This window comes from Conger conger, chromosome 3, assembly GCF_963514075.1.
Source record: "Conger conger chromosome 3, fConCon1.1, whole genome shotgun sequence".
Lineage (NCBI taxonomy): Eukaryota > Metazoa > Chordata > Actinopteri > Anguilliformes > Congridae > Conger > Conger conger.
The window spans coordinates 24,339,103-24,353,894 of NC_083762.1; the positions used below are offsets into that span (position 1 = coordinate 24,339,103).

Here is a 14,792-nt window from a genome sequence, read left to right on the forward strand (position 1 = left end):
GCAGGGTGTTTGTGCTGACATCTGACTCTGCTAAATGAGACAGTAGTAACCTAAGGGCCTGCATTAGGGCTATTTACCATCATTCAAGTCCAGTGTGTCTGAGCTACACTGAACTCAAAGAGGACCTTCTAAATGGAACGGAAAAAACATAAATATCTGTCTATGCTCTCCTCTGTACTTCATTTATTTTTAAGTGTATCTGTCACATTGAGAAACTGTTTGTTACAATTTTTGTACTCACTTTAAATGCAAAGGCACGATGTGATTAAAATATCACAGTTGATATTACACCACCGATCACAGTTGTGGGATTATGAGTTGATATCTTTAAACCAAGCAATTTTTCCTCTGGTAAGATGTTGTAGTTCTTTCATGCAGGAGTTCTTTCAAAGCACATTTATCAAAACAAAATATCTCAATCTATTATTTTATGACAGTGTAAGCATAAAAGCCTAAGTTGACTTCCTGTATAGGGTTTCATAACTTACATGTGTATGTACGTACATGCACGTGTCAGCATGTGTCAGTATAGGTTATGGTTTGTATCATTAGAATTCCATGTGTAGACACATTGCTGGGGACACTGGGATGTCTTTGATCACTAATGGCCTCACTCAGATATACACTCAGTGATCACTTTATTAGGTAGACCTGTACACCAGCTTGTTAATGCAAATATTTTATCAGCCAATCATGTGGCAGCAACTAAATGTATAAAAGCATGCTGACATGACAAGAGGTTCAGCTGTTTTTCAGACCGAATGTCTGAAGAAATGTGATCTAAATGACATTTTTGTTACAGAGAATGCTGCGAAAAACAAAAAACATCCAGTGAGCAGCAGTTCTGCGGGCAGAAATGCATGGTTAATAAGAGAGGTTAGAGGAGAAGGGCCAGATTGGTCGAAGCTGACAGGAAGGTGACAGTAACACAAACAACCAGGCATTACAACTGTGGCATGAAGAGCATCTCTGAACACACAATGTGTCAACCCTGTAAGTAGATAGGCAACAGCAGCACTTAATACGTCTAAAAAATAAGTCTAATAAATACCTAATAACGTGCTCATTGAGTGTATATGACCAGTCCTGCTGCTTGAAACAGGCTGTGAAAAGCCGGCGGAAAGCCTACATAAGGCCCCAGATGGTCTGGATTAGCACCGCATGTTTCACTCAGTGCTATGGATTGGTGGCTGCACAGTGTGAGGCCAGAGGTAATTTTGAGCACTACTTCTTGACAGAAAGCGTCTATCACCTTCTGCTCTCCACCCGAGACTGCCTTTTAGCCTTCGTGTTACTGAGCAAAAACAATAAAATGAAAAACAAGGAAATGTTCACCCCTAACCCATCTTGCTAGTTTCAGGAGAGTGGTGAAGACTGTTCCCTTCGTCTGAATACCTGAAGACAATTTGTTCAAGATGGGATGACTAGGAGTCATTTGGGCCACTTTGAAAAGATTTTAAAAGGCATTGTACCTGATGAGAGGTGTTAAATATAGAGAGGCAGTCTAATTTAAGAGCACGGGGGTGACTGGGTGTGGTTTGTGCATGGCTATCCCACAAACAAACCTGTGATTAGAGTTGGTGGAAGCTATTTTGCAGGGCATACAGACAAATTTGATGCTAGCCCATATTTCTTACTCCTGTGGGCTTCGTCATTAACTCAAAGCCATTAAATTACTTAGTCAAAGCTATGAGTGAACCACATTGTAGTTCAATAGAAACTAGGCCTATTGTATTTTTATCCAGTTCAGAAATTCACAGCAATTAGGAAGTGTTGGCTTTTGCATTTCTAAATTGAGATCCTCTTCAGAAATGTATTTGCCGAAAACAAAAAAGAAAGCTGGATGAAGTTAGTGTACTATGCTTTTGATTTTTTTTTTATGTAAATATATTTACATTTATTTGAATTTAACTTATTCGTAAACATGATTACTGTGTTGAGGTTTCTCATTATAGTAAGTTTCATATCCCAAGGGTTGATACTAAATCAGCTTTTGAGCTAGCTTAGGAATTTATAAAGCGTATACAATACACAACTGGTTACAACAGGGTACAAACGCAAAGGGTCCTTTTTAACTGCACCACATTGCAGGTGGTTTCAAAACAGTTTTCCATTATACTTTTAATCAATCATTATTTTGTTTCATTTTGCTACTCTAGGTTAAGAATAAACCGCAGTTTAGCTGGTTAGAATTCCTAAGGACATAGGAAGTAACCAAGGAAGTTGGGCATAAACTATAATTTAGAGTCAATGGGTCTCATGCAAGAACATTCGTATTCTTGTCGTAAATTTCTCTTACATTTAATATGAAGGTCTCAAGATACAAGTGTGGTATGTTGGATTCAGCAAACACTCCTAAACTCATAAAACTGTGCTAAATGAAGATTATAATACATTATATACATTATAGGTTAGTTTTGTTGGATATATGGCCAATGGGATTAACAAGACCAAGTGATATAGTCTGCCAACTTAGTCGGTACCTGATTGGGTAGACATTTCATTGGCAAAACATGACAATATGGTCGACCATTCATAAACTTTCTCTTATGTCCACTAAAATAAATTTCTGAAAACATGAAAAAACATTCTTGACGCAAGCAAATAAGCAATGCAGTTGCTGAGTGTTAATTCATATTTAAACTGCAATGCCAAGCTTGATCTTTGAGCCCGTTCTGTGAGCCAGGTGAGCTGTGTGGACATGTACTTCAAGCCTCTTCATAGAAAATGAATGGAGTGTGTTGTTTTACGTGATTCGTATGACAGGTCGGGACCACTCTCCATCCACATGCTCATTGCAAGCCACAACGTCGGTGGTTTGAATCTGGCATTTGTTGCATGTCTTCCCCTCTCTCAGTTCCTGTCTCTCTACACTCTCTACACTCTGTCCAAAAAAGCACTAAAAAACATCTTTAAAATAAGAAAAACATTTTAATACACTTTTACGAGCCATTTAAGAACAAATCTGTCCGTACATGAGGCCAAATGTTTGTTTGATCAGTTGGTGTTATAGGTCCACTCATAATGTTATGGGGAGGACCTGTAAAATAGGACACTAATATGAGGAGTAGTGGGAAAGCTGAGAGTCCACTGTGGTTCGAGACCTTGATAAAGCATCCGGTGCCACAGGAAAACGGAATAGATTATATTGAACCCAATTACAGTTAAGCCACTACAGGGAAGTACTGCAAACTGCAGCATGTTTAAAACTATTGAAGGGGGTGGACTTGCTGAAATATGCTTCTCTCTCTCTCTCTCTCTCTCTCTCTTTCTGTCTCTCTGCCATACTGTTTTTACACGTAGCTTGATCTGAAAAGCTTCTCTTGACAGGATTCTGCGTTGGTGACAGGTATCATTACGGCACAAGACAGCACATTTTTATCTTTTACAGCCAGGGCTATTCATTCCCCCTCAGACCAGATGGGTGTCAACATGCTGAGGGGGCAGGCTTATGGGCAGGGCATTCATCCCCCGTCTGCCTGACATTTACAGGCTGACTCTCAACATAGGCAACATATGTAGAAGATTATGCTTTTCATGTAATATCGTAACATCAGAGTCAGTTACACTATCAATGAAAAACCTGGTCCCAATAAGAGCACGTAAGGTTGTTCTCCAAAGAAAGTAGGCCTGTAGAGGGGAGTGTAGATAATGTCCAGTGGAACACTTCCCCTAGGGAAAATTCATTCAGCTTGATACAGATATTAAATATTAATATTGAAGTCAGGTGTTAGAGCCTGCATGTACTTTAATGCATTTATTCATTGCTATTAATATCTCATGTTATATGTATATGCTTGTCATTGTCGAAATACATTATACATTTCACCATAGAATTTCATTTTCATTGTTAAATTCACCGTCTAAAGGGGAGTCTTTATTTATTCAGCGCTGTTATATGAGCAAGCAGTTGAAGTATATGCGATCGCGATCGCTCCAGTCCATCTGAGAAAAGGGAGACCTTTTGACAATACGCTTAATGAGAATGCCTTTTTTGACAATCAAATATTGGAGTGAAGGAAATTTGAGACACAAAAACAGAGTTGTTCGTTGAGACTGACGGGAAGACGCACGAGAAGCCAACAGATGGCAGATACCCATACATCGCCGGCGCTTGAATTACAGACTGGGGAGGTATAGCTGCACGCTCCACTGACTCCCGTATTGCCGACGAGGTGTGCAGCATATTAAACAGCGACCTTCTGTGACAAATGACGACTGCCACACGTGTCTGGAGGCGCTGCCTCACAGACGAGCTTTCGTACTGTACGGATTTATCGATCCAGATAAGGAAATCTTGTAGTTGTCCCGAGAATTTATGCAATCACCGCATGCGCCTTAGTCATTCGGCTCAGCTTTGCGTTTCCGAGTGGCTGTGTATGCTAATTTACCAAGCGGCCCCGTGTTGTCGATGTGGCTTGGCGAAACCGTTCCATGCCGAAGTTTTGATCAACTGATACCAAATGGCCACGAATTTGTATTTTGTTCTTATCTATTTCTACGCTGATATCCTAAGGAAAACCATACTACCTCGATTTCCATTTGTATGGAGCTGATGTGCTGGTACATTTTAATAAATAATCCAACAGGAGAGAGATACAGTTCAGTCAGTACAGCCAATAAAGTATATTTTATGTTTGCTCATATCTTTTGCACATTTTATCTCTGCTAGCACAACTGTTCCCGCTTGAGTATAGGTTATAGCCGAACTGGAATTCTCAGTGGTACACTGTAAGCTTAGTAGTTGTCCTTCAACTTTATTTTGACATTTGCACTAAAACTTCTGTAAAGAGTTTCAAAGACTGACTACACAATTAATTAAATTCAGGGAAGAATCTTTTCCACAAATTAATTTCCATAAAAAATTGAAAAACGCGAAAGGCACAAAATCTTTTTCCAAATCTTAACAGGATTTTATTCTTCACTTTCTGATCAGCCCTTATAGCTGGAAAACAACATGGCTGGATGAGGGGGTGTCATTAATTTAAGATTTTGAATTTATCCTGTTTTGTTATGAGCAGAGCAGCAGAATTTCCTCAGGGTTCTACTACATTTGATGTTATGAGGAAGACTGATTAATAGAGCTAGTCTCTCCTCAAACAGCACAGCCTCATATCTTCAGGGGAGATCCAAAGGGAACTGCAGACAAACGAGCTAAAATTCATTAATACAGCTCTCTTCTCATCCTCAAGGGGCTAATAGTTTTACCAGTTTATTAAAATGCATTTTATATTGTCTGAGACGAGGGATAGAAATGTCGAAATAATTTTAATGAACAAAATCCAAATGCCATGCATCAATGTGCAAATAAATTAGTCGGAGTGATTATCTCTTGCATCTCTGTTGTTTGTTGAACTGAGAGGTGACAACTTTTTGAGGTGCTGTGCTTTGAAGAGTGAATGCTGCAGGCATTGTTGGAGTCTCCCCAGATTCTTAACAAACAGCAGAAGTATATGCTGTGTCGTAGTCGTATTCTAAGTGCTACTAGAAAGGGATTAATTTAATGTTGTCGTGTTTATCTGACTCCAGATTTTTTTTTTATACCTTGCCTCTGAGCTAACAGTTATCCAAAGAAGGAGGGAACATAACCTCTTTTTGCCAGCAGTGTGGCTCTATAAGGATAATTATCTATCTTGGTAGATGCAGACGTGCCTCTGGCGTGTGTAGCCTGTAATGATATATTTGTGTATCTTGTGACGGCACTAGCGCATAGGTGACTATGACTATAGGGTGCCGATATCCTGAGTTAGGACCTTAAAACTGCTAGGTGTGTTGTGGTTTCGAGTCAAAGAGGAATGCCAGGTTAAAGAGAATGCAATTTATTTAACAGTGTGTTTAATAATAGCAATATCAAATGGTACAAAATGTGAGTGTAGTGGAATGGCTATTCACGAATGGCACGCAGGAGGTTATTTTGACGAGTCTTCCAGAACCAGTTCCCTTCCCCTTATACACATAGATCAAAGAAAAATCCTAAAACATCAAAGTAAGACACTATCACAACAAAATCGCAGTAACATCAGTCATCCTTCATGCATTATCTCTGTTAGCCAATCAAACCAGGTTAACCTGTAGTACAGTTGGCTGCTATCACATAGGTAACTTGAATGACCTATTGTACCGTTAACTTTTGAATGGTGTTCCATCTTTATTCAGCGCTGTACCACACCATCAATGACACCCACTTGTTCCCCATGACACCAAACATGATTACACTATATATGGAAAGCGTGGAAAGCCTAAGGTTTGCATAATGCTATTTCAGCTTGGTTGTTGTGGGGGCAATCTGCAGAGGCTGCAGAATGATTGGGGCAATAGCGCAATATGAGCAGTGACAGTTTCTTTCTGAAACCAAACTGATGCCGTGTCAGCACCGTAAACACAGTCTGTCCTCCATTGGGGGCTCTGATAAGGAGCACACTTCAGAGAACCAGCCTACAGCGTTATGTTCAGTATTGCCACTGGAAGTCATGCCATCAAATTTACATATTAACTGAACAAATACTTGAAAGTGCTGATGACCGGGCTAACTTTGCAGAAACTTCATAACAACTTAATTGCACTCAACAGCAGCAAAACCAAGAAAAAATAACTTGAGAAGAAGTTAATATTTTGTCATCAATTGTTCTGTACTGTACATTTACTGTATATATCAAGTGTCCTGTCAGTCTTCCTCATAAGAAGATGATACAGTATGCTGTAACTTCTGACCTTTCTGCAATGGGGCCTAATTCATATTACGTTGGTTGCTTCTGGAGTCATTTGCTGCATATGTTATGAATTCATATTCAAGTACACTTTTTTAGATATTCTGATACGTAAGGTTAAAGGTAATAGGCCCTCTAATCCTATGTATCTCTTTATATAATCGGAAACATAAATCCTTGTACCCCTCTTCTGTTCACCCCACAAGACCTTTTTAAAATTAGTTTTTGTCCTGGAAACCAAACGTCTATATTATATACAGTTTGTTCTCTTTACCTTGTACCATAGATTAAATCTAAGCCCTGCTATTGCACAGTCATATATAAAGTAAAAGCTTTTGAAAAAACAATTGAGCTAGTTTGTGAGTGCTTTGTTTGAGTGGTCTTTGTACCTTCTCATCCTGGAATAGAGGCAGGGAATTACAGTGATTCTGTGCAGAAATGTAAAATCGGGCTGTTTGAAGATGCCGCTTTTGAATCATCATTGACTGTTTTATTAACATTCTCTGTGGAACCAGGTGAAATTGCTTCCATTCTTGGGTAGCTGACCTAATTAAATCTTACCGGACTAACAGAGCCTGTCGATGTGATGCAAGGTCAAAAATCTTTTTAAACATGGCACATAATTTTAAATTGGGCCTTTCTACAGATTTGCAGAATTTGAATGTTCAATATAATTTCATACATAATTGGATTATCAATTTCATCTGAAACATACCACAAGGCACTCTTCTGTACAGGCTGTGGTAAAATATTATTAGATTTTATGTAGATCAATAGCACTTAAGGATATTGGTGTAGATCTCCAATTCATGATTGTTGCATCAGCTGTCTATCAGTGGTGTTGTAATTGAATATGAACTCAAACTTTGAAAGTCATTTTGGCATGGCACTGCCTCAACACCACACTCTCAGCTTTTACTGCAACTCTTAACACTGCAGTACTAAAGGAAATACTGCGAAAAAATAAAATGTTAGGAGAAAAGAAACTAGGCATGAAAATCAGTGCAAATCAAAGTGACATGCCCTCTAGTCCCTCCGCAGCACTGCACATCCCAGAAAATACCCCAGAGGTGCCTTCACCCCCCTCCCCCACACACCCCCTGCACCACCCCCACCTCCAGGCCATTCACAGAGAGGCCATTTTGACCCAGTTATATTCTCCTCCTGAGATAATGGCACTCACTCAAGACTTCCATTAGCAGCCTTAACTGTTCAAGACATCTGCCAGTCCAAAAGCAAGGTGCGTTGAAATAACAGCACACATGCTCGATATGTTCAAGAAAGAATTGGTTGAAAATGATGTCAGGTCAACAAGGATGGCAAGGTACTGTCATTGTGTTAGGGAAGTTGTCCAATGTGGTTCAGTTGCGGTCTCTTCTTAAAGGTCTACCTCATTTTGGAGAATAGCCACTGTCTAACCTTCCTTTTGACTCTCATAATGATTCACGCTGTAAGTTCACAAAATGAACTTAACTGTAAATGGCTTTGGCATACTTTACAAAGTCATTTAAACAGTGACAGCTGCTCTGCTCGTTTCACCTTAAGATGACTTTCGGTACGTGCATTTTAAAATGTGGGGAAAAACAAACAACATTTTTCCATAATTCATGAAGCTTCAGTGCAGACAAGGTTTAGACTTCAAAAGATTTGACCTGAATGTGAAAAGAAAAGCAATGATTTAAATTCAATGACACGCGTATTTCAGCATAAAACAGCACTGGACATAATACCGGTATCAGCTTAGAAGTAATTGATGGGGAAAAAAACGAAAAAAGTGTGAAGGACAAATTTCTAAATCCGCCCAAATCCTCCCTCTCTCCTCAGCAGTCACTAACATGTTTAAAATGTCAAGCATTACACAGAAGACGTAATCCAATATCTTGTCACAGACCCGCTCAAGAAGTGGACCATGGGTTTTTCCACGGTTCTTAGAAGACTTTTTTTAATTCAGGGCCAGGGACACTTTATCTCGGCTGGATAAGAGTGAAAGCACTGCTCTGTTTTCATGTCTGAACTGCTGAGGAATCATCGCCGGGAGCAGAGGTCACATGGTGTTTCCATCTGACCGTGATCTGTGCTTACACTGGACAGATATACTGTATGGGATGTGTCCATCATACGCTTTAGCACCTCTGGGCATTTGAATGAAGATTTTTATCCACTCAATGGGCAGTGCACCCATTGCTTCTGGAATATTTCAGGAGAGAGCCATGTTGGGGACTTTGAAGTGCCCCAGCAACAGGGCTGCCCTGTCAGCACAGAGCCTATATAAATACACATATAAATAAATAAACCTACATACTAGACCCTTTCGTACAGAGACCATACCTGCCCCATTAGCACAGAGCCTATACCTGCACCATTAGCTCAAACAATACCTGCCCCATTAGCACAGAGCCTATACCTGCCCCATTAGCACAGACTATACCTGCTGCAGTAGCACAAAGACTGCCTGTGAGCAATCATTTTTGTCGTTTGTCCCAGACAATGGAGGAGGTGCCAGAAGACCAGTGTTTAACAAGAAGCTTGTTCTGGGGTGGGGGAGGAGGTGTGAAGAGTGTTTAACAGGCAGTCTACCTTTGAAAAGGCAGTCCCGTCTCCCTTCAGACGCCTTGAGCAAGTGAACAGAATCAGCAGCGACTGCTCCTTCCCCTGGAATGATATTTATCATTTGATGGAATCAGTGTTTCCCTGTGCTCATCTGAGGACAAAGTGCTGTCAATGTCTGCAGCAACCCCCCCCCCCCCCCAAAAAAAAGAACACAGCAATCAGCAGAGCCCAATGCACAGATAACGGAAAAATTGCTTATTGCACATCCGTCTAAAAACAATTATGTTGTCTCTACTTAATGTCCTGCCACTGTGTTTGATTTACAGCAACGAGGTAGTGAACACACTCGCTATCGCTCTGTCCTTCAGCTGGGAACAAGCAAACTGTTTTCTTTCTCCTCACACTTTTTTATGGCACTCACATTTTAGCAAAGGATATGTACCTGCTTCTGTGGATTAGTACATGCCCAGGAAATGTGGCCACTCCACACGTCGCTGTATAAATAATTCATAGGTATTGTGTCACACATATTAGTGCTCTTCTTATCTTAAAACAAATAACTTTCCTATGTTTTTACCGAAGGGAATTTATTCACATTCATACATTTTTGAGGGGTTTTTTGCTTCACTGATATAATATAATCATTCAATATCCTTCCTGTAGTTCTAAAATGTTTTTTATTTTTGCATTTATTTATTACTTGAATGCGCAAGGACATTAAAGGAGACATGCTGAGGATAATTATTGGAAGTTGTGATGTTTACCTTCATGCTGCCTGTGATTAATTATTCTCGGAGCCAAGAATTTCACCATCCAAAGCAAACTCCAGCGCGCTAGTACTCGACACTTGAATTGTTTTCACCGTTGTGTTTTCATTTCTTGACAGTATCCTTGCACAGCGGAACAAACCCCTTGAAAGGTTTGAAACGAGTCCATTGTCTTGCGGTTCTGACAACGGGTATAGTTTTCACACGACGGAGAGTTTGTGTTTACGGCTTCCGTCTCCAAGGGGCAGCTGCACCGGCGCCTGGGTTCTTTTATTTAGCGCACACACAAAGGAGGAAGCGAAGAAAAGCAAAGTTTAAGAGACTCAAGGAACATCCCCACCAGGTGCATGATTCATCGCCGTGACAACAGAGAATGTCTGCTGCTCGGCTCTGCGGTCTCTGGCCCCCAGGCTGACGTGAGGCCGCAGACACGGAGCGCTGGAGAGATTCCCTGTCCGTCCTGTGACTGTCCCCGACACATCGGCAGAGCTGAGGGCCAGCACAGATTGCGGGTCCTAACTTAATGAGTGAGATTGCGTGCCAGAATGGTTTACTTACTCACTCACTTACCTTGCAGCTAGGTTGCGGCGTTAGCAAACCCCCATCGGACGTTCATTCTCTGACTCCCTGCTATGCGGAATGAATGTGAATCATTTCTTGGAGGACCTTACCCCGCAGTACTGTAATATTTAGTGCCAGAGACATCCATTGCAGAGTGTTAAGTCTTGGCTCGAACCTATGATCGCATAAATTTGTCATGACAAAGGAACCATTGTCACAGGCACATACCCAGACATTCGCAGTCCACAGGCTTTCTTTCACACAAACACAAGCATGTGCTATATCATGTAATACTATGTACTGTTCATCAACAAGTACTGTACTTGGTTACTGCTACTATAAGACTACATATAGAAAACTCTTAAAATTGAATCTGGTTGGTTCATATCAAGGTACTATTTCAGTGGATGTGTCGTGCAGTTGGTATTGAATGAGTGCAGAGTGTGGCCAACAGCCCTACCCAAGTTCCAGCATCACTCAGGCATGGGAAGGTTAAAAATGGGGAGAGAAGGCTTTTTCTGTGTGGATTTTGATGGATGTTTGGAGTCATTGACATGCTGGACAATCTACCTATGACCAAGACTCGGGCAACCAGATTTTCTGCCAAGATCTCCTGGTACTTTGTTAAATTAATTGTGACATTTATCTTAAATAGCAATCTTAAATAGCACCCATTACTCAACTTGTGATGGTCAACCACTGTCTGTGTCTGAATTGACAGTTCTTTGGATTTTCAATACTGAAGGTTGACAAAGTGATTTTGTATACTGAAGCGAAACAGAAGTGATAGAATGACCCAATATAGTTCCTGTAGATTGAGATTAATTCAAATAAGTAAAATTGTATTGCTAATTTCACTTTGTTAGATTTTTTTTACAATAATTGTTAGGGGTGCCAATTTTGGCACCTGTGGTTTTCAGAAAAAATTTGATTACGAAATAAAAAAACATTGAAACATGAGAGGAAATGTTTTCCCATATGTTTGAACTTAAAATATTGATAATTATCAATATTGTTTATTATATGCAGCCTTTTATGGCACCCTTAATTTTCATTAACGGTGCCAATAATTCTGGAGCCGACTTTATACCAACTGCTGACCCCTTGTCTTTCTTAACTTAAATGTCTGTTATTCTGTCTCCACCAAGGTTTCTCGATCCTACAAGCCATCATGGAGGCGGCAGTGGCTAACAACTGGCAAGTGACCGCGCGCTCAGTGGGCAGTGTGACAGATCCCCAGGAGTATCGACGCATCATTGAAGAGATGGACAGGAGACAGGAGAAGCGCTACCTAATAGACTGCGAAGTGGATCGGATAAACACCATTCTGGAACAGGTAGGGTCATTAAGCCCGTTTTTTCAACCCCTTTACCGCTACCTGGCTGGTTGTGTAGGCTCGCCATTCCCCCAACGCCATGCCGAGAGCGAGAATCGACACTCAAAAGCCAGGTCTATTAATCTCCCGCTAACGAGCATGAGCCGTCAATCGAAGAGCTTGTTTCCGCTGTTAGGGAGTGGAGAAAGAAAGGCCCACGTTCTACCCCTGGGTGAATGGTTTTAAGATGAATAAATGCTAAAATGTTTATCAGGCAGTAGCGGAGGCACCTCACCTCCCCCTTAGCTGGGGGCCTAATTCTACAGCACAGCCCACACACTGCTGCTTACAATTTCCCAATGTGCTGGGCTCCGCTCATTAGCTTCCATTTAGATATATTGGTTCTTTCCAATATTCCTGAATGAGTCTGACTTTAAGTTGTTTTTATGTATTTAATTTCAGCCCAGAGTCGTCGTTTACTACCGAATGGCTTTTAGCACTAATTCACTACGTCTAATTTAATTTTTTGTAAAGCAGACTCCCTATAATATGTCACAGTAAACTTTCATTAAAATACATTTCCTTTGCGATTATTTCTTTCTGTGGATAGTGCTGGCTTTATTATATTGCAAATCTTGTGCAATACTTGTTAATGGATGCATCTTTGATGGCCTTTTCTTTTTACATTTTTTTTTAGAATGAGTGCTAAATCAGTTTATTAACGTTCACCATTCATTTGTGTGACTTTGTATCAGACTACAATACCTATCTTTGTATCGCAGTCTGCAACTGTGTGACCGTGTGCCTGTTTTTGGCAAGAGCAGTCCCCCTTCTGCGCAGAGCGTTTCTCTCTTGGTCTCTCAGTAAAATGTGGGAGTCGTGCTGAAATTAAAGAGAAAGCCAGGGACTCCCAGTCCTCTTTCTGGACGGTTGCCGTGACTACATCTCCTGTACCACTTCAGCGTGCATTGTCTGTGAAGAGACGAATTCGACTAATCTACCTGGCTCTGCCGGAGCTGAAGGCGCAAAGGGGTCCGGGAAGCTGGCTGGCCCGGGGGGTCTCTCCTGGGGGGCTGAGAGGAGAGGAGATGGAAAATGGTGTCACTCCGCAGCGGGCCCGACCGAGAGCGTCTTAATCTAAGCGCCGACACCCAGTGAGGCCGGGACTCGGTCTGTAATGGAGCTGGCTGTCCTGCGGGTGGTATTGACACACTTTGGCCCAGAGGAGCTGGCTGGCGAATCAAAACCCTGCTCTGCGACCAAGATCAAGCTGTGCGATTGGCAGAACAGACACAGCCCAACTCGACGGGCTCGGTTTAATCATTCCCGCTTAATCCCGCCCGCCTTCTCTTCTTCTGCGCCCCTGCTTATCTGGTCCTGCTGCTGAAATAAAGAGGGCTCATTATTTCGCATTATAGTGTCTCACTGTGACCTTTCCATCAGACTTACTTATTTCCTCTTTTCTCCCCTCTCAGAAATCCTGTACTTCTTATGTAGAGGGGCTAGCGTTTAAAGTGGGAAAAAGACTTCGGTCATTAGCATCCCAAAGGCATAAACCTACCTGGGACTTCTGACTATCTCCAAGAGGACATTCTGAATGGGCAAAAAAACCAAGAGTCTATAAATATTGCAATTTCTGAAGGATCACCTACTGAGTCGGTCCTGTACCTTTCTCTGTAGAATTCAGGTCAGCGCACTATTCTCTGTCATCACAGAAGGGATTAAGGAATCTAATTTAACACAGAACTGTTAAAGCAGCATTTTGGTTAAAGAAGCATACCTTCCAATAGGTGAAACTGAAGAAACTGATACCTGTATGCTCTAGTTTTCTTTTTTGATGTGCCATACAGAACTGGCAGTGAATGTCTTATATTTTTCAAGGACGTTCTGTAATGTAGGTCATAAACACATCCTACCATAGATGCCCTGATACTAGCTTGTATACTGTAAGTGGGCCATTCTGTCCTTGAGTAGCAGGATAAACTAAAACACACCCTCTCAGCCCATGAATGTGAACATTGTTTCACAAATTTAAGAGAATAATATTGCATAAGCTGCAGTTCCACTCGTATAAATGCCACCAAAGCCGCATTTTGGTTCTGTGAAAATGGGTGAATGGATTAATCATTGCTTAATTAGCTTAGCATTTCTGTCTTAGAACAACTGCACAAGCTGTACTTTCAAATTCTTTACAAATGGTAAATGGTAAATGGTTGGCATTTATATAGCGCCTTTATCCAAAGCACTGTACAATTGATGCTTCTCATTCACACACCAACAGCGATTGGCTGCCATGCAAGGCACTGACCAGCTCGTCAGAAGCATTTAGGGGTTAGGTGTCTTGCTCAGGGACACTTCGACACAGCCCGGGCGGGGGATCGAACTGGCAACCCTCCGACTGCCAGACGACTGCTCTTACTGCCTGAGCCATGTCGCCCAAAAAACAGCATTGCCACAGTTGCACATCTACAGTCAATCCATTCTCAAACCTTTTCCCACAATGCAGTTCATAATTAAATGCCTGTATTGTAAAGGTACAAACCACATATACTATAAATATAAACCAAAGTGAACATTACTGGGTAGTATAGAGTCGAGTCATTCACGTGCTAATAAAAGCTATACTGTATATACTGTACTACATACATATTTCTTATACAGTATAAATAGTTTTATTATGATTATTATTTGTAGTAGTAATAGCAATACTGTAATAATGATAATAATATTAATGTGTGTGTGTGTGTGTGTGTGTGTATGTGTGCTTGTGTGTGTGTGTGCACGGGAATGTGTGTGTGTATGCACGTGTGTGTGTGCATGTATGTGCGAGTGTGTATGTATACGTGCGTGCATACATGCGCATATGTGTGTGTGTGTGCGCATGTGTGTGCG

General features: G+C 41.2%; 1 protein-coding gene across 3 annotated transcripts in view; it reads left to right on the forward strand.

The window, feature by feature from the left end:
- gria3b (glutamate receptor, ionotropic, AMPA 3b) overlaps positions 1-14,792 on the forward strand; it is a 126,811-nt gene that overhangs the window by 50,277 nt on the left and 61,742 nt on the right. For all 3 annotated transcript variants that reach the window (XM_061233553.1, XM_061233551.1, XM_061233552.1), the window contains exon 4: positions 11,734-11,921. In XM_061233553.1, coding sequence (XP_061089537.1) covers positions 11,734-11,921 — 188 coding nt within the window. The remainder of the gene's footprint in view (positions 1-11,733; positions 11,922-14,792) is intronic.